The sequence below is a fragment of the Dromaius novaehollandiae genome, chromosome 4, assembly GCF_036370855.1.
Source record: "Dromaius novaehollandiae isolate bDroNov1 chromosome 4, bDroNov1.hap1, whole genome shotgun sequence".
In the NCBI taxonomy this organism is placed as follows: Eukaryota; Metazoa; Chordata; class Aves; order Casuariiformes; family Dromaiidae; genus Dromaius; species Dromaius novaehollandiae.
The window spans coordinates 60,301,460-60,322,903 of NC_088101.1; the positions used below are offsets into that span (position 1 = coordinate 60,301,460).

The following is a 21,444-nucleotide window of genomic DNA, read 5'->3' on the forward strand; positions in this document are numbered from 1 at the left end:
TGAAAATCTTACTTAGAGAAATCTTCTTTCCACAGCCAATGTAATGTGGCTTAACTTGGAGCTGCTCCTGAAAGGAGACAGCCCTTCCTCTTTTTTTTTTTTTTTTTTTTGCTCAGATTAACATTCATGTGGCTGTGCGATGAATCAGTCCAGGGAAGTGAACCAGCTAAAAACTAATCCCCCCTTCCCAACTTCTTATTTTGTCATTATTCACATAAATACAATGAGATAACAATTGCTTATATTATACAGCCATTGTATCTTGGTAACATACTTCAACCTTTTGATTCTATACATGATTGCTTAACTATTTAATTAATGCACAAATAAATTTTACAAGTCTAAATAAAATAATCTTTCCCATACTGAATCCCATAGTGATTGACAGATTGCCTTTTCAGAGATGACGACTTTAAAAAAAAGCATACTTCATACTAAAAAAAATCTGACGTTGTTATATCGCATAGAAAAAAGTCTGATATACCACTTCAATTTTCCTGTAAATGCATCACTTTACTGAATCCCAATGATTGTTGTTGTTTTTTCTTATAGCTAAGGAGTGCTGCTGGCCTAGATATAAGAATACAGATTATTCTCAAGCAGTACAAAATATATGATGACTACCCCAACCTGCCAAAAATTTTGTCTGGAACTAATATTTTCCAGAACATGCCCCAGATCAGCATGCTCTGTTAAGTACTGTTGACATTACTTGATTATGTCCATGACAGAAAATGTTTACTGCCAGCTCCCTACCAGTACAAATCTGAAGTATTGTTTTTGTGCATTTTTTTCTGCCTGAAGGATACAGTAACTTTGTCATCTAAATGATTTGTTTAAGCAAAATGTTAAAGGAAGCATTCACTTTAGTATTTTGCAGTCCTGAAAATGACTGGTCTGGGCTTAACCTCTCCTGTGATTCTATTACCTGTAAACTGGAAGAAGTGCTTGTGAAACGTCACATACCTTCCCTGCTCTTCAATTTGTTCTTGCAGGGGAAGCCTTTCTAACTCTACAGAGGTACTGTGAAACATCATTTAGCAGCATGTGCAAACCTTTGAGATCCTTGGCAAGAGGGAATAATAGGATTGCAAGGTTCTTTTTTTTAAAAAAATACTTTTAAATATCAAAACATGGATTAAATTATATATTTCAGCAAATAAAGCAGAAAAGGAATACAACCTTTTGAGTAAAACAATTTATGTGTACTCTGAAAACAATGACTTATAGACCTGCTATCTTCTAATGGACAGATTCAACTCCCATGCAAATCAATAGCATGACTCCCTACCTTCCAGGGCATGTCAGGACTCAGGAGAGTCTCACAATCCAGGTGATGGGTTGGATGCTGCATATGTCTTAGAACAAAGTGAAATTCAGTAATGAATAATAGCATTCAATACCACTCAGCAATTAATAACACAGAACGGAAGAGAGGGTTCCCTGCTGACTACGCACCTGAGCAGGCTCAAGTGCACCGTTTCTGACCATCAATAGCTAACATGCCTAGTGTGTGTGAAACCTGAGCCATTCATGCACAGAACCCAACACAATAAAAACCCAACAATACCACAAATTTATCCTCAAATGCTTTCCAGTTCATCAGCAATGCAAGTTATAAGCATGGGGGACTATCATAAAGAACCTTCTTTCTGGTAATAATTACATTGCTTCTCACCTCTCATACACTACTTTGGTAATTTTTCCCCATGTTGCGCTTCCCTGTGATTTGGGATGCCACACAGGGCTGTTCACATTGTCTGAAAATGTCAATACGGAGTTGTTCTCAAATTTCTGATACTTCAAGGTATGTGGTTTACCTAAAGTGTGACTTCAACACATGTAGCTAAGGTAAATCTCACGAATATTACAGGTAAATAATTGTGATTACAGCCAAAAACCCAGCACATTTTTCTTGGGAAAGCCTTTGAGCACAGGTTCATTAGAAATACATACCTACCCCACGTGGCTTTTGAAGAATGGCAATATACTATCACAGCAACAAGAAGCCACTGTGACTGCTTTCCTTGAAAAATGGGCTTTTTTATTTTTTGATGCAGCTCACACATAAAGATTAGAATCTAGTTTAGGTATTATGGTTAATTGAAGTTACTGTTGGGAAGGAATGACACAAACATCCATGAGAAAAATTTACTTTGCTTTTACCATGCTATGTATTTCAGATTAGAATAAATCACCAAGGCTTTACTTTTGATGATTTTTTTCTGCATATTGATATTTGTGAAGCCACTCTATCTTAGGCTAGATAGTCAAAACTAGTTTTCTTTACTGTGAGGGCTGATACTGCTTTCAGTATCAGCTGTTAATTCTGCAGAGTCATTTACAGTCAGGTTTCGCCATTCTTATTCCTAATATGTGGGGACTTACAGGCAGATCCACAGAAGATTTTTGGTTGACTGTAGGTGTTTAACTGATCAGACAATGAAGCATTGTGAGCAGAGGGCATTTTCAAGGCTGCACAGGAAAGACGAGGGCCTCCTATCTTAGGCATCTCCAGGATCAGGTGGCTGCTGCATGGGTGTTTTTTGTATTCTAGTTTCCGCATCCGTGTCCTTATCACCACCATTTCCTGCAGTTTGGGGTAATCATTTTACTGGTCATTTTGTAACATAGAAATCCAGCTTGTTCCCTCTCTCTTCCAGGCCTTACTGCAGGTTTTGAAAAAAAGCTCAAAGCTGGAAGTAAGAGATCATTTTGACAGCCCGAGCACTCTTCTTCCTTCTTTTGGGTGTCACGCTTTGCTGCGGAGTCGTTAAGCCACTAGGAGAGCAGGAAAACAGGGGGACATCCAGTTGCAGCAGCAACAGTTAGAAAGTGTGAAATGAGAAAAACAGCAGGAAGGGAAGTAGGAAAAAAGCCCCAAATTTTCTAGTTGATTTTGTAGTTAACTGAAAAAAGTGAGTTGTTTTTTCCGCCAAGTCGTGGCATACAGCTTCATGTTAAAACCGGTAATGATTCAGAAGCAAGCTGAACACTTCACTCAAAAATGCAATAAGCAGGTAGGCCGGTGATGTTAGGAGGATAATTGAAAGCTTTATTTCCTGCAGTTAACAGTGTAAAAGGAGAGGGGGATAGATGGAGTTTGGCTTAGAAAAGGAAAAAAAAAGCAGCAATGTTATTGCTGGTGGTATTTAATTATTTTCAAGTTAACAATGAGAAATGAGGGTAAACTAAATTTAAACCCATCTGTCCAATTCTCAAGCTTGTCATGATCCACTTGCACTGGAAAACCTAAAATCAATGGCAATGAATCTTAGCAGCAGTCCGGCTGCTAACGCGCTATCAAAGCAGGGCGGCGTATTAGAAAGGAGGGCAACGTGATTTAAAAGACAACACAACAGAAAGTGTGCAATCTGCGCGAAAAAACGAGGTTTGTTTTCCCGGCCGCCCGCATCCCGAGCTCAGTTTAAATGACAGACTTCTCTTCTCTCTGCATTTCAATCAGACTGTGCCAATGGGCGACTGGGGAAAGGAATATTAATGACACAGCGCCGGGGTGGTGGGGGGCATTGGGTACCTGCGGTTATTCATCTAGCAGGCAGAAAAGAAAAAAGCTAAGAGTGCTTGTTTAGGCTACACCACATCAAACGCGTACCTGAGCTGCCTAAAAGGTTAAAAAGGGCGGCCGAAAATACGACTTATCATTTCGGGGATCTCTCCTCTCTTCGCTCTGCTCGTCATTCAGGCGCAGCCAAAGTTGCGCCTGCTGGCGGGCCGCCCGCCCCCAGCCCCGTTTCCGCGCGTTGTTAACCCAAGGCAGCCCCTCCCGCCGCCCCCGCCGCCGGCAGGGGAACCTGCGCCATCCCCCCGCCCCGCCAGGCCGCCCCCGCCGCCGGCCGCCGCCCCGCGGCCTCGCCCGCCCCGCGCCGCGCCGCCGCCGCCCCCGCGCGCCCGGGCACGCGCGCGCCTCCCCCCCGCCCCGCGCAGCCAGGCACGCGCGCGCGCGCGCCCGCCGCCCGGCAGCCGCTCCGTCCTGGCCGCGCTCCGCCGCCGCCGGCTCTGCCCGCCGCCCCGCGTTTCCCCGCCGCCGCCGGCCGCCTCCTGCCCCGCTCGGCATCCGCGCTCTCCCCTCCCCCCCCGCCCCGGCCTCCCGCGGCTCCCAGGTAGGGTCCCCGGGGGCGCCGGCCCGCCGCGGGCAGCGCGGCGCCGGGGGCGGCGCGGCCCCCAACGGCCGCCGCGTGGCCCCCAACGGCCGCGGGCGGCGGCTGCCGCAGGCGAGGCTCTGCCCCGGTGCCCGCAACTTGGCGCCCTGCGGGGCTGCCCCGGCCCCGCGCCGCGGCGGCCGCCGCCGTGCCGAGCGGCTGTCAGACGTGGCCGGCACTTGGCGGCGGCGGGGGTCGGCTTGCGCCGCGGTCCCCTCGCCGCTGCAAATGGCACGGTTCCCCCGCCCCCCGGCTGCGGGGTATCGTAGTGAGACGAGGAATGGTTAAAACACGATCTTTTTATACGTACATTTTTTTTTTCGTCTTGGGGCTTTCGGCTTGCAGAAAAGGAGAGCATCTGATGCATCCGCTCACATGCCACTTTTGATCATACGTTGCCTCCTTGCACAGAGCAGGATCGTTGGGAAAGATGGAGATACCATAAGTTGCTAGTAGTGAAAAGTGCTGCAGAAATCCAGAGGTTTCCCTTCTCCATTGAAGTGACATATTTTTCCCTGGGTTAAGTTGAAAGCAGTGCTTGGCGGAGAGTGATTGTAGCTGAGAGTGGGTTTGTGTTTTGTTGCACCGTTAGGTTTTGCAAAGAGCAGCGATGAAGAGGAAGCTGGCACGCTTGGAGATGCAGTTGGTTCTCCTCGTTTTATTGGTGTGGCTGCCAACAAGGTGAGAGGATGTTTAATTTTGTTGTTCTGTATAAACATATACGTTATGATCTGCTTAGGGTAAGCTTGTGTGAGAGGTTGTAGTAGTATATAGTAATACGATAAAAAAATCTCTTCTAGGTGTTCACATACAATAAATATTGCATAGTTTCCAGAGCAAATGCAGTGGGAGAAGGTACTGGGAGCAATATAAACTTGAGGGCTTGTCCTTAGACAGTTTGTAAATTGATGTTTTATTTCACTATTTGAAAGAAAGCTATGCTTTTAAATGCTTTATTTTAGAATTAGGATCTTAAAGATTTATTAGAGCTACTGTATCACTGTCAGTCTATACCACACATATTTCTTCATGCAGATGAAGGAATAGATTGTTGTGAAGTCAAATAGCAAATCATAATCTCTAAAATAATGCTGGCATTCTTTTAATATAGCTTGCCTTTTTTTGGTCTTATTTTGGTCAACGTTACAGAATTCAGAATGATGCTTAAGCTTTAAACCTCTAGGTGGAGATAGCACACAACTTCACAATCACATATAATAAGACAATAGCCTCATTTATTAATCAACTTTCCTTATGTTGTTTAAAGTTCTCTATTTCTAAAGTGAAAACATAGTAGAAGGTAACTTTAATCATGCAATTATTTTTGTGTTGTCCATAATCTCTAAACATGCAATTAATTGTAGTTTGTGACTTCCGTTTAGTTACTTTGGTTCTCACTGCCCCAGGTCTTGTCGTAATATGGGAAGGGTCTTAAATCACCCAATTCAAGTTTCCTATGGTTGAAAATGATTACATTTATTTTTGTCTATTTCTCACTGACCAAAATATTCACAGAAAATATGTTTCCTATTTCACTTTATGGCTAGCTATGGTGCAGTATTAGTTGAGTCACAGTGGGCCAGATCCTGCAAACGTTACTCGTGAGAGTAATCCCACTGACGTCAAAGGGATTACATGCATAATTATAAGGGAGTTTATGCCTGAGTAAAGTTTGGAGGATGAGACCCTAGTAATGATGTAATCATATGAACTATTTTTCAGTGATATCTTGACTTCAAAAACTATTATATCTCAGAAAAGAGGCATATAAAATGGCAGAGACTTACAGTGCAGGAATACTATTTAAAAATAAAAAATGAAACATCCAGTAACTATAATTAGTGTTAAGCTCACAGAAGAGTAAGATCACAGATGACGTTTTTGATATTTGCTTTATAAGTTACCTGATTTTGGCTGATTCTATGGGATGTATAATGGAAATCACAGACTGCAGTGATTTACATTTAAATACTTCCTCCATGCTGTTGAATTGGGAACGAACATAAAACCTTATCTTTATTTGTTTTACAGCTTGCTTTAAAAAATGTCTCTTGAACCTATTTTTGATCTAGAGTAGGAAAAATGATTGCTCATTTTCATAGCATTCAAAATACCTTGATCAATAGTTCAGTTACAGATGACAAATACTCAAACATCTCATATGAGAAATATCAGATGGCCGAAAAAGGTATAAATGATACTGCATGGTAGCATACAATGCTTTGCTTCCTTGATATTAATGTTCTGGTATTAGTAAGATAGACAAACTAATGCATTTCACATACATGATACTTCAAAATTATTGGCTCAGTAGCATTTGTATGTGTAGGCTTTGTGCATGGGAATGGTCCCTGGTACACAAAACTTTTGGTTTGGATATCTGGGTCCAGGTTCAGCAGCGCAGCTGGCTGGGCAGCAGATTCATGTTCCAGTCCTTGGTGTTTTCCAAGGAGATATGACCTGTGAAGCCTGTAACATATCTTTCTGCATCGGGGAAGTTTTAAACAATTGATGATCTATAGATTCTTGTTGACACCTCATTTATAATTTTTTCTATCCAACTTTTACAAGGTTTGTCCGCATCTAGTAGAAATTGCATAGTGCTTTTTATAACAAAATACCATTTTAGAAACAGAGGCTATCCACAGCTATCCTGCAGCTTGCTAATCAGCATCACTGTTCCCACCCACCGAATACTGACATCAGAGGACTCCCTGAGCATGATCGGTGGAGTTTTCCCTCCTGTTAGTACGTCTGGTCATGTACGTTATATGACCATTGGGTGGAGGCAAATCCACAGGATTTATGCAGAGATGGAGTACACAGAGGTGAGGGCAGACAGGACAGAGCTGGCAGGAGGCAGTTTTGTATGTGGGAACTCAGGTTATCAGTCTAGGAGTGACATACCATTGAGGCCTGGAAAGCTCTTTTAGGCTTTTGTGACTGCACAACTGAATGTGTTAATGGAGCTTGAAGTAGCACTCACTGTGATGCAATGTGGACTAGAAGTAGAGGCTACTGGAAAATTACTACCTGGGAATTTTAAATAGTGTGTCATAGACTCCTACGTTTCTGAACATGTTAAACATAAATTGTGAATTCGTATACTCCTCACTATACCTGTCATATTAGAGGGTGGTGTGTTAAATATTCAAGGCTAACCCGCAATGACTGCATGCTGAATTTATGTAAAGCATATCTAGCACTTTGTAAAATATAAAATGTCCGTTTAGATCAGTCCTGGCTGACTCGCTGGAAGACGAAGCTAAGAATAACATCACCATCTTTACAAGAATTCTAGACAGACTTCTGGATGGTTATGATAATCGTCTTAGACCTGGATTAGGAGGTAATAAAAACAATTAAAGATTGATTTAAAAAATCAGGTTTTAATGTTCAGCATTTGTTATTGATGCAGTTATATTCTTCCTTCAGGTTTTTTTTTTTTTTCTAACAACTGGTATGTATTTTGATAAATTATTTATAACTATATTCACCCAGTTGAATCATTTGAAGTTTGAGGAAGATAACATCTATGAACGGAAAGCAGGCACTTTCGCACATTCATCTTAAGTAAAGAGAAAAAAATCTGGAGATTTAACATAGTAAATCAGAATGAGAACAAAAATAACATCTAAAGCTGTTACTCTAGTCAGGGAATTTTGATTGAGCAAGGAATGCAGACTTGATTCTCTGCAATGCGATGAGGGTATGTTTTCAGAAATCTACATGTGTGTTTTGTGTGTGGTGTAAAATTTGTATTTTAGATTCATTCGTTGTCCCAGTAAATTCAATGGGAATGTTATATCTTTGACTTCCTTGGGATTAGGATTTGATTTATAATTAGCATTTTGTTTCTGGGTATTTTACTTTTTTTCAAAGCCCAAATACATGTAATGGAAATGTTGGAGGGCAGAGGTCACTGGACTCTTGTGCCATGACTGTCATTTGTTTTTCAAAATACCAGTTTTCATGTTCATTTTAAAGCTGTATGCTAGCTCATATAGGTATGTAAGCAACAAATTTAAATAATTTTGTTTGGTGTTAGGAGTGTTACTATGCAGAATGATCTGTTTGATATGGGGAGGGGCAGAATATCTTGATAATATTTTATCTTCTATTATTATTAATCTACCATTTACACTTAATATAATAGTTAACAAATATTTATGTATTGGTAATAAAAATATTATTGCTATTATTATTCATAACTGTTTGGGTAATTGTAATTTTCAGCCTGGGGATTGTTTCAGTTTGCTGAAACTAAAAACAGTACAAAATTCTTTAGAACCATTCAGGCTCCTTATGGTTTCAGAAAGATCAGGCCCAAAGCTGTAGATCTGCTCTAACTTCTGTGGAAGTAATTTTAACAACTCCATTTGACCAGATTAAGAACTGGTTAAAGTTCACAGTTTTCAGTCAACACTCTGCCATCCTAACCTGTGGCTCTGCTGCTGTTCTGGGTCTGAGAACCTTGGCTGGCACCTGACACAGCATAAAGTGGGAGTTGGCACAGGCTGGCAACAGCTATCTCATTACACATTAATCTTAACTTGCAGTGTCTTTATGTTTCTAATTCTGGCCTTTGTACAGTTGAGACTTGTGAAATACTTTATATTAAAGGGCTGTTTTGTTTAGATGATCCATAAAATGAGACACATGGTACTGCAGATAGATGTGAGAATCTGTATGGTGATGTTTTCATGGAGATTCAGTTTCTCTGCAAAATACCTGATTTAAAGAATTTAGATGTAGTGTGAACATACTATGCCTTGCAGGTGACCTGCAGAAATATTTTATATCATAAAACTCAGGTAAAATTTGGAGGGCTTTTTTAGTCATGTTTTTATTAGAAAAATAATGAAAAGTTCTTTTCTTGTTTACCAAAAGGAAGGTGCCATTTAATGAGAGCAGCCTGCAGTTCCTTTGCATATCAAGTCTTTTTCTGAATGTTAAAATTTATATTGTTGATTACATGAATTTAGAAAACTGTATTTCCTGATGGATTTTTATTTTATTTTCCAATAAATCAAATATAAAATACTTACCTTGTTTTCCTTTTCAAGCCTCCTAGATAATTAGAATATACTTTGGGAGCATAAAAATTAAAGAATTAACAGCTGTTTGGTACTGGCATACATGGCAATCAACCCATGCAGAACATGTGTGAAATGAAACTGTGTCATGGATATTAAACCATGATGATTCATGATGCATTAATGTTAATCTGCAAGAATACTTCAGTTGTCAATGGACAGATTCTGGTAGTTTAAAAGAACACTTGTAAAATTCAATTGTGATAATCCATGATATGAAATATACCAAACAACACTTTTATATATAATTCTTACCAATTATGGAGTTATGGAGTTTCTTATTTCAGGAATTTTATTCCTTTTAACATGTACTCTAAAAAGAAAAACAGAAATGATTGGTTATTGAAGTCTCTTCCCCCACTTTTTTTTTTTTTTTTTTTAAACATGATGTGTCTGGTGAGTCCCGATTGTTTCTAAAAATGTTCTTGCACAGACTACTGTGTTTCAACCATGCCACATGTCATTAATTTAATATACTTAGGCTCAATTCTGTTCAAGATACATTTATATGAATTTGAAGTAACCCATTTGAAACTAGTAGAGCATTTACTTTGGTATAGCAACTTGCATTATGCCACTATGCTCGTATGACTGAGATCACAATCTGGTATAACATGTGCTAAAACAGAAATAGTCCAGGATCTGAGATGAATTCTTTTGAAGTCTCTGAAAGCAAAAGTTACTCACTGGCCCACTTTCACCTGATGTATTTTCAGAGATGTCTTATAGCAAAATCCAGCTCATTGTAGAGAGCTATTCACCTCAAAAATATTTTTTAATAACAAAAACTGTTAGTTTAGCGCTGGATATTTTAGCTAGCTACTGACCAACAAAATGCATTAAATGGAAACATATAGGCTCCTTCAAAGGCTGTGTAGAAATTCTGCGTAAGAAAAGGTCTGTTTGGGAATTTGTTCTTGAATTTAGGGATAGATTTATAATTAGTTTTACTGGAAAACTTCTTGTCAGTCCTTACAGTGTGTAATTGGTGCTTTAGTAATATATTGATACACTTCAGAACTGAGAGCTATGTTCTGTATACTGTTAGGGCAGCTTTGACTTTTACTGTTGATACAGATCTGTTGTAAAACCAGTTTTTGGCTGCTGGAAAGTCATCCTAGCAGCTGGGATCCTTGAATGATGTATGAGTACTACAGTGATGCAGTAGCCTGCAAAGTGGGTGTGGGCAGGGAAGAGAAGACACTGCACTGTCCCCTGAAGCCAGAGACATCTCATATGTATTAGATAACCCTGAAATCTACTAGGCTGATATGAATAGGAATGAGGTTATTCGAAGTGGGATTAAAATTCCTCTGTACTTTTCTTACACTAAGCACTGGATTGTAGCTGGAACACTCCTGACTACACTGTCATTTCTGACCTGAGCTATTTTACTTAAGCATTCTGTGCAATTTCTGTTTAGATATCAAAATAAATTAAAATTTTTTCTTTCAAACCAAATTCCATATGTCATTAGCACAAATTTGTATGAAATAAAGTCATGCAAAATGACAAGTCATACAGAGGTTAATGGTTTATTATTTTCTGAAAAATCATGAAGGAATTTTCTGCTATATATTTGCTGTAATGTTTGCCAGACATTTAGGACAGCACAAATCCTTTGACTTCATTAGCTTATAGAAAGAGCAGTCCACAAAACAGTGGACACTAAAACTAAGCAAGGGAACAAAAGAGATTTCAGGTTTTTAAACAGGGCGACAATAGAATACTGAAGTTGAGATACAGCTGCATTCAAATCAGGAAGTAACTGAATTATCTGTCTGTGCTATGTCTGATTTCCTCTACCCCATGGGCAGAAGTGATTAAAGGAAATAGGGACAAATAGTAAAGCAATCCCATCTTTTAATTTGTTGACGTTCTTGTGTATTAGGTATATCAGCAATAACAGTGTTTTCATACTTTTTTTGAACTGTTAGCTTCTTTTTAAAGATGAAAAAGAAGGAAGGGAGAAGAGATGGAGACGGTGCCAGCATTTTGATATCATGTTGGGTGTGCTGGTAGTCTATCTCCATTAGCTCTTCAGCCTGCTTTCCTTTCTCATATTTGAAATTGCTCTTTTCTAGCAGCTGTTGTATCAATTCTGCTCACCCAAATTTAGAAAATATAATTAAATACAAGACACAATTAGAAAAGATGAATTTACATCTTGAAAAAATGTAGTGGGGAGTTACAAAGAGAGGTAGACCTAATTGTGTAAGGGCCAGATTTCAAATGCCATATTGACATTGAAAAGAGCTGCACAAATTTATCCTATTTGAAAATCTTTCCACAAACTGTGATAAGTCTCAGGGGCTATAGGAACAGCATTCTTTTTGTAACTGGAGAGCTTAATGTTGGCTATTCAAAAACTCAAGCAGATCAGACAGTAGGTAAGTGAAAACTAGATGCCGCCATGGTTCCATTTTGAAGAATCCATCTCTGCTGCAAGGTGACTCTCAGATGTTTTGATTATGTTAAATGAGAATCTCCATTAGCTTTCATTTTTAGACATACTGAAATTTTTTTTCACAACATAAATGGATTGTGCAGGAAGACTGAAGGGAAATAAGAAAGATTATTGCTGTCTGAAGGATGGTGAGCAGTGAGCCCTTACAGGGACGATCATTTGTCTTTGCAGCAGTGGAGATATCCTTGCGCAGAATTAGTGTAATAGTGTAGGGGATCAGGCTCTGTGATTAAAAGTGTATGATGTGCTTATCAGTATGAGCTAAAAAGGAAAAAAATATTTTTTCACAGGAAAGTTTTTTCTTGATCAGGACAGCTATTATATATGTGTGTATCAAAAGTTTATATGTTTCCAGTTACCAGGGGATAAGACCACCATCATATGCTGATAATCTGGAATATGCTAAGTTTAGGACGACATATTTATATATCTCCGTGATTCAGAGAGTTTTTAATCAGCTTCAGAAGCATTTGCAGCAGTGTTAGCAGTCCCCCAGCTGGAGCTTCAAAACTTCAGCAGTGTTCATCAGCTTCATCCTGCTTCATACAAATTCAGAGCAGCCTCATGGAAGGTGCTTGGGCTATTTTTTTTGCACAATACTACAAGGATGCTTTTGCTGCTGTTTGTAAAGGAAAAAGGTGCAGTGTGCCCCTACTCAGTTCCTTCCATATGTGTGGTTGCTACCCTGACCCTTCTTTGCCCAAGTTTCATCTTTTAGAGAGGATGATGCCTCTGCCAGTGCTAGTGCAGAGCAGCTTAGAGCAGTACCTGTATTTTCTGAAAGCACACTATTTATATATGGTACTTATGCTGGGATGCAAAGGAGTACTGCTACTCCTATACTCCCTCTTTTTTGATCATACCTTAAATGCATCACATGGACTCTGGCCATAATAATGTACGTCCTAATAATGCTTTCAAAGGAGTTGGTTGGAAACTCAGATTAATTTATGTCTGAGTTGCGGGTAATGTATGTCGGTAAAAAGCAATCATTGTTAAAAATGGAAAAGCAATAGGAGGGAAGATTCGAAAATTGTGTTTAATTAGTTATCCAGGACATGCAGATGGAGCTAAAACACAAGACGAGAACTCGATAGCTATAAGCATTCTAGAGGATGAGTCATTAGGGAAGTGGCAGGATAAAAAACCCTCAGAAAACTATTGAGCTATTGAAGAACAAACCAGCAAAACTGATACAGGACAGGATACTGGCTGAGGTACTAAGCAAAAATTTTTGCTCTTTTTTTAATGAAAGGTAGTTGTTAAAAACAACAGTGAAGATGCTAAAATTAATGTTGCTATTGTGCAAAGTATTGTGATTGCACAAAATGTTGCACTGCACAGAGTGGCAAAATGCTATGCTTCCCAACATTCAACAGAAATCTAGGTACTCACCAGGAAAATTTATATGCCTATATAGGAGCTCATCTGTAAGGATCTCCCAAATCATTGAGCTTTTTTTTTTTTCCCTGGCAGAATATCACATTTGCTCATAATGGTAGAAGTACTGATGATGACACCAAGGCTGAATTAGTGGTTGGCTTGCTTTTGTCTTAGCTACAAGGAAGACATGAAAGAAGATACTATAAATTTCTGTGTTCAGTCTCTCCTACCATTTTGGAAGTTATTGTAAATCCGATTGACAGGATGGTTTAGTTGTTCAAGTGAGATTTGGTGGGTTTGGACAAACATGGCCTTTATTCAGACATATATCTATTCCAGGTCATTTACAAACTGGCTGAAATGTGAGTTAATATCCAAGTCCTAATATCCTGTATCCTAATATCCAAGGCCTTCCACCGTTGACTGCTTCCTGCTGATATCTGTTAACATTTTGCATAAATCTTGCAATCAGTTTGCTGTCTGAAATGTAAAACTATTTTTCACTCAGATTGACTAGCTTTAGTAGACAAGTACCAAAGGATTGTAATATTGTCATTTCAAAATTTTTATTATTCTTGTGAAATGACACTGTTTATGTAGTGCCACCTGAATTGGATATATCATTACTATTTAAATAATCTAACTCTGAAAGATTTTCAGAAATATTTAAGCACATTGGAAATTAATCCAGAATATGTTTGGGGGATTTTAATGGATTTTATGGATTTCTCCTTGGATTTTAAAGTGAATTTAAAATGTGAAAATCAAAGTATATATTGCTTACACGGAGAAAAATGTTAGTCATTCTGTAGCAACAAAGACCCATTTCATAAAACAAAATTGATAATATTCTAGCTTACATTAAGAGGTATACTTGCAAACAAGATCAGGGAAATTCTTTTATGTTTGTTGCTATGATGTAGTCCAGGAGTGATGTATTCAGTTTTGTATATACTTTGTATAGGAGATACAAGTGTTACACATTTCAAATCTTTTATTTAATAATGTATACCAAAATAGAGTGCTAACTAAAGAGCTTAAGAAGAAAGGAAGCTATGGAGGTCTCTTATTGTGGGGTATAAGCACCTAAAGGAATTAGAAAGGTTTTGATGAAAAACTATTTAACTAGCAGTTAATAAAAACATAGAAGCTGTGTGAATTTTTGTGTTTAGATTTATAGGACATAGTAGATATTTGGAATACTGTGCTCAGAGAAATGGTGAAATCTACATCATGAGAGACAGTCAAAATTTTTCAGAACATGGCCTGAGCAATCTGATCTGTCTCCATAGTTGGTTCTGCTTTGGACCAGATGACATCTAGAAGGTCCCTTCTAAAATGAATTATGCTAAGATTCTATAATTTACAATTAGCAAGGTATTGAAATAATGCCTGAAGTTTTCCATCTTAATTGGTGACTGTGAAAGAATTAATTTTAGAATGTGAGTTCTGGAATATATAGCTGGACAAAAATAGCTGTGTAAAGGAGTGGTTGAAACCAACTGAGGACAACAGAACATTATTCATAAACTGGTAAAAGATTTGGAGTAAACAGGAAAGCTCTGGGAAAACCCAGAGGACATATCTGTCCTTTTCTATGGTCTTTGCCTTTGAAGGCAGAAGCTGGGACTTGGCTAATCAGTTAAAAGTGACTCTAGCCACCTTTAGTTCCTCCCTCACTGTAATCTGGAGTCCTGAAAAGAGTTAAATATGGGAGAAGACAGTATCTTAAAGGAGATGCACTATATTTCATTGAATTATTCTCAGTTGACTTTGTCATCATTAAATATGCAACATATAAGAAATGTTTTTTGGGGATCTAACTGTATTTGGAAAAAAAACGGTATTAGCAAAGCTGTGTGAAAGTCTGTGGCTGTCCCTTGTAGAGTTGTGAGCAAGTAGAAACACTGGAAAACTCAGTTATACAGCACCATGCATTCTAAAGCCAAAAACCTTCTTAGGAAAAACACAGCAACTAGCAAATTCTGCCCTTCTGAAGTATTTTCCTGAGAGATCTTCCTTTTTTTCTTTCTTGTGTACTTGCTTCTCTCCCTTTCTGAATATCTATTTAGTTATATATCTACTTCATGTTCCTCAGTACTGCATTTTATATGTTCTTCCTTAAAAAATTCTCTTTGACCAAAATTCCATCAATTTGCCTTACTCCATCTAAACACAGATCTTTTCCCCAAATCCAGGCCAGACTTGCCACCTAGATGCAGCTGTCTAATTTTGCATTTTTTGTCGTATGAATCTCGGACCTTCCTTCTCTCCTCCCAGGTACAGTTGCCTACCTGAAAGATTTCATATTTAATGAACCTGACTGGAGAGATTGAAAGTGATCTGAAGGCAGTCTCCTGGTGAGCTGGAAAGTAAAGATCCTTCTTTATCAACAGATTGTATGGCCTTCCTTTTGTGCTATTACAATTTTATTGCTACTGCTGGATGGCCTATGATAGATCTGTTGCTTCTGTCAGTACTCCTGTCTACATGTTAGTGCTTCTGTTTGCTTGAGTGCCACCATTTGATGACCTTTTTTATCAGTAACCTTTTCAATAAACTGACTAGTGCATCCACTTTCTAGAATTAGTAGCATGTAGAGAGAGAGGTACTTTGTCAACAAGGATCATGCAGAACTTTTTAACTGCCAGTACCTTATGGTTATATCTGCTTTATTTTTTTACAGTATTTCAGTCTGTATTAATTCTTGTTGCTATTATAGTAGCTCTTGAAGACTCCAAGAGAAAACAGATATGCGATAGATGATAGATCATAACACTATTTTTTAACAGACTATCATTAGGGTACTATATGCCAAAGGTGAAAAACCACAAAGAGCAAGGAAAAGGCAGGAGGTTAGCACTAAAGAAATGGAGAGAGAAGGAGGGAGATAAAATGGTAATACGAAACATTGACCACTTTTAAAGTATTGGGCGATTAAGGTAGTTGGCTGACAATAGCTTCAAATACCAGTTAGAAACTTGTAAGTGGAATAACATAATCTGTTTTAGCATTGTGGTATATGCATTTATTTAAATTTCTGACATTAACGTTTTTTCAACAGTGAGTCATCTGTCTCAAAAACAGGTATAGAAGATATATCAGATAATGTTTTCCATTGCTGTACAATTCACCAGCCTGCTAAATTAAAGCATCAGCAGAAGATTTTGAATTAATATTGTCAAAAGCCTAATAAATTTTAATGATAAGAATCAAAGCACTTTAATATGTCAAGATTAGTCTTTGAACAAATTTTATGTCTGTTTTTTCAGGTTAATACACAAATGAAATTAATCACCAGCCCAAGAAACTTTAGTTTACCACTGTCATCCTAATAATAGTTTGCTTTATCATGCAGAATATGTCAGCACTGGGTTTCTGAAAATGTCTGTACATTGAGAAAGTATGATTCTGCTAGTCTTCCAGAAGTGCTTTTCTTACTTGGGAACCATTTGTGAGATTACTTTGTAGCACAAGACTCTTGGATATCATTCCATAATTGCTTGCCATAATGTTTAGGGCTCTTTAAGAGTAGCTAGCTCAGTGGAAGTAGCCTCAGTCAGTTTCCCTCTTGCCTGGGAATGTTCTGCACAGCAGAGCACTTGACACATTTTAGTAAAGTTGTGTAGCTGTAGTCAGAGACTGGATTTACTTATATCTCACCGAATTACATTAATTTTTCTGTCCATGCATACATATTTGGTCCTGCACATGCATTTCTTGTTGAACTGGAAGAGATCATGCATCCAAAGTATTAGTCTGGGACTTGTTCGGGAAAAACATGAATGGCCCACATTCAGTCTGCTTAGTCTGTGTTTTGTATGAATTGTAGGTAAAAATGTTACATATTTCTTAATCTTGTAATGTTATGACTAATAGAGTTGATTGCAATTCAGATTCAGTGCACTGGACCACTAACCATCATTATGTTCTAGCACATATAGTTTAATAAGAATCAGTTGAAAACGATATATGCTATGAAACTTACATGTCCATTTATATATATATATGTATATATCATAGCTTCTTTTAGACACTGAAAAACTATCAGAGAACTCAGACTACTCTGCAAAAGGGGTAAGCTTTATATTTTGCTGAAGCAGTGTGAAGTAACTGGGAAGTATGATCCACCACTCTGTGATGGAACAGATCGTTGTCTCCAAGGCTCAGTACAGTGCTCTGTCTTCCAGGTCACAGAATTTCTAGGACAGATTTGTCTTCAGAGAGGAGAGATTTATACAGAAGACATATTCCAGCTGGGAGATTACTTCTAAATATGCTCTTTTTTGTTACTCAGTTTTTTTTCTTGAAGTGTACAAAAGCTGATTGCACTTGCGATCTTTCACATGTACGTAGTTTCCTTGGGTTACCTCTCATGAGAGCCATCTGTATTTGTTGCCTTTTTTTGGTTTAATTCCAAAAATTGCATCCTCTTAGTTGGTTGCATACTTGAAGGGCAAAAAACAATGTATCTTGTGACTGAAAGATTGCCCTCTCATTAGGAGTGTCTTATCTCTTTGTTGGTCTCTATAAGAAAGGGCAAGCAAGATAAAGCATGAATAATGGCGGTCTGGGACCTTCACTGTTTTACAAATGACTGCTCAGTAATTGATAGATCATTATTGTGGATGAGCCATATATCTTGAATTATTTGATCTGGTCACTTCATGGTGCTGATTCTCTCATTCAGGGGAGGTAACATGTCCATTCTCTGTGGTCCTGAGATAATAGACACTTCAGACCACTTCTGTCAGGAGGTTGGGAGTGATTGTAGCCATCCTTTTCCATTCTCCCTAGTGTGTGAGCTTTCAGCAGAGCACTAGAGGGTGAAAGGAAAGGAGGGGGAAAGAGAGTCTGCATTTGTCCTTGAGAATTTAGAGGTGTTTTGAAGGGCCAGTTCCTGATCTGAATGTATCAGCCAAGTGTTTTGGATATTTTCTGCTGACTGACAGTCTTAAGACTACTGTAGATGCCTTTTTATTCTTTCCTTTTGTAGGTCATTTAGATTTCTCACAATTTATAGGCTCACTGAATGGAGGATGAAGTTCCTGCAGAGGAGACAAGGCTGAGGAACAGGTGTAGTGTGGAGTATGACTGAGAAAAAGATAAAAGTAGAGCCTTAGATTGAGTGCTGCCTTGATAAAAACCCTCTGTCATGCTGAGAACATGCCATGGCATTTCACTTACTGCCCTTATCAGTGTCCACAGTTTTAATCGGGTGCTGAACAATGAAATTCTTTCTAGTAGACCTTTTAATTTGAACTTGGTAGTGCATTGCCTTGTACAGTTTCTGAACAAAAGGAAAGATATATCCTCATAGGAAAATAAATAAATAAATAAAGACAAGAAGGGAGAAATATAAATGCCTGTGGTTTGAGATAAGGGAATGGTCACGTCCTGAATAATCCCTTTCAATCTGCTGGATGCTAAAAGCTGTCAGAGAATTCCATATTTTATTACCAGGCATTCTCTCTTTAGTTGAACATAAGAAAAATGAACAGATAATCTTATTTGCTGCTGAATAACTTGTTAATTTTAAAATAACTTATTGCTTTAACATGATGTTCAGTGGTAGATCCTGTCCACATTCTCATGAAGTCATAGTATGTGCTTAGAGGAATATAGACTTTAAGAAATCAGATGATACAGATTCTAACTAAACTCATATTAAGCAACATATCTAAGAAAAAAATGCTATTTTGTATAACCAAAACAATCATTTTGCATTTTCTGCTTATAAAAACCAGTTAGTTTAATATTAAAAGGAGATTCTTTCCCCCAGTATCTAGCCTTTTCACATAGAGAAGCCTGAATGGGTTCTGAAAGTCCCATATGCAGCCAGAAGGGAAATCTCTTGTCACAGCTACCGTAAAAGGCAGATTTGAGGCTGGTTAATCCAAGCTCCTGGGAGTATGTTGCAGAGGAGATTCTGGGAAACACAGCTAACGGTAAAGTAGCTTAGGGACATTGTGGTGACTCAGCTGTGAGACTGAGAGTCCTACACTACACTTCTTGTAGGCACAATACACCTTAGTATGAAACTTCTTTATTATTAACTAGATAACAGAAGAGTAACTGACAACTGTGTAACATATTAAAGTAAGATTTAAAAAAAGATTGCTGTGTTACTGTCCAAGTTACTAGCTCATTTGGGGGGTTCTTTTCGTTGATTTAAATATTAATATGATTCTCTATTGGGTCAAGCCATGAGCTCATTGTTCATCGGGACCCCTATTTAGCAAAAAGCCTATTGTCCATGGTCATCCCACAGAGGGACCTGCTGAACGAAAAATATTAAGAATAAAACCAGTCAGCTTGGCAGCAGTTCTGATTTGTACTGTGTTTCAAAGTCCTTACCTCTATTCTTCCTTCCCCTGCATTTCAGGAACTGTAGGGATCAGGGAAGTTTAAAGAGTGCCTACCTGTTCTCATGCACCCTGGGGACTCTGGGTGTTAACATACAAGCAATTCCAGCTGTTTTCAGTAAGTCTACACAGTAACTTTTTTGAAAGTGTATTTATTAGGATAGTCTGGATAAAGATTAACTTCCTGTACTTCACAGTTATTTTACCTGGCTTAAAATAGGAGCTTTTGGCTGGTTGATAAATGGATTGGAATGGTATCTAGTTTTTTAGAGAATTCTGTAATTGCTCTGTCTCACAATCCTCTGAAATGCTATTTTAGAATTTCATACAGCGTTACTCATTAAAAAAAATGTATTTGAGGCTCCTTCTGCAAAGAATATGTTGAGTACCCACTATTACGCAGCTCTACTAAATAAAGATGCTCCCTTCCTTAGCAAAAGAAAACAGAACTGTAGCTGCATTTTTAATGACTGTGTGACCCAGGACTGTAGTAACCAGCCACTATACACAGACATTTAAATTAGTCTGTCTGAAAGGACCAGCATTTTCAAAGCTTTCTTAAGCCTGTTAGTCCCCAGAGAAGCTCTGTCAGCCTTTAGGACTTGGGAAGATGTGCATTTCATAATTTGCTGTGATAGCAACAAGCCTTGGGATCATGCTGACCTCTGGTGCCAGTGAGTGTTTGCCACAGAACAAGCAAGACTCTGCTTCCCAGAGGTTCGTCCTGGCTTCTGTCAGCTCCAGGGTCCCATAGAACTCTTGTGGCTGACCACAGAGAGAGGAATTCTCCCAATGCCGCCTTTTCATGTCAGCCATCACCAGGGGAAGCTTATTTCACGGACTTCAGTGGGCTCTGGCAAGCCACCCAAATATTTGTTATATAATTAACAAGGATAATAAGCATTTGGACAGTGTCTGTTTTAGCCTAGAAAAGTGGTGTGCAGTTGAAGGGTGAAATCCTGTGCAAGTATTGACAGTTCTCTGGTCACTCTGTTGTGTTGCTAGGAGTTCTGCAGCAATCTCACATGTTCTGAGCGCTGAAGGAATGTCACGTCTGATGCTTTTCCAGTGAATTATGAGAAAATTTCTTTATTTTAGGAATGTGTGGGAATTTGTGGGACGGCATTGAAGGAGAGCCATCTCTCGGCTTGTACTTTTACTGAAAAGTGGATGTGTTTGGCGTAAGCCAAAGTGGCTCCTGAAATCTAACCTGTAGAACGTGTAGGCTGACTAACCTTTGTTAGAAACACACCTGAGCTTAAGAGGAAATGGGGAACAAACAGATAAGCTAGCAACTAAAATTAAGCGAGTTGGGAGCCACTATGCAGTAAAGGCTTATCTTAAAATGTCCAGATTTGGCTGCCTCATGACTTTAAAGAGAAATCTGAAGCCGATTCTTTTTAAATGATACTGCTCTTATGGGGAGATGTGTTTTGGAATAGAGAAGGGGGTAGCTGAGTGAGTGTATCGAAAGGGATGATTTGGGAATGCTGTGACTTTGACTAAAGCACAGAGATGAAACCTGAAATTACCCTAGAAGGGTGATGCAGCAGAGTTTGACAGGGTGTTCCGTGACTTTAAGTACCAAGGTCATCACATGTAAACATTAAAAAAAAAAAAAAAAAGACTTATGAATGTAAATTTCTAAAATCTCAGATCATTTTGGGAACCATTCTGCCTTACCTGCATGTTACAGTTTCCTTTCCAATAGAACAGCACTCTGAGCAGATTAGATGGAAATCTGGTTTAATGGGAAAAAATGCAGTTGCATGAGAATAACGACTTTGCCATCCCTAGTTGTGTGATGACACTTTCAGATCAGTCCAAGAGTCTGCTCCCTTCCATTTCCAGACATGAGTGCTGTTGTTCTCTTTGTCTTCCTCTGTCTCATTCCTTAGAAGGCGTTAGGGGCATTTTAGTTTTATCATGTTCATCCGGTTGATCTAAACAATGCAGTAGTCCCAGCTGTT

General features: G+C 38.8%; 1 protein-coding gene across 2 annotated transcripts in view; it reads left to right on the plus strand.

Annotated features, from left to right (window-relative positions):
- The first annotated feature begins 3,984 nt into the window (after window positions 1-3,984).
- GABRA2 (gamma-aminobutyric acid type A receptor subunit alpha2) overlaps window positions 3,985-21,444 on the plus strand; it is a 68,398-nt gene continuing 50,938 nt past the window's right edge. The window contains exons 1-3 of one of the 2 annotated variants that reach the window (XM_064511202.1): window positions 3,985-4,124; window positions 4,756-4,844; window positions 7,397-7,512. In XM_064511202.1, the coding sequence (XP_064367272.1) occupies window positions 4,774-4,844; window positions 7,397-7,512 (187 nt within the window). In that variant the 5' untranslated portion in view covers window positions 3,985-4,124; window positions 4,756-4,773. Of the gene's footprint in view, window positions 4,125-4,446; window positions 4,845-7,396; window positions 7,513-21,444 lie in introns of those variants that run through there. The other variant, XM_026093773.2, reaches the window with a different exon arrangement.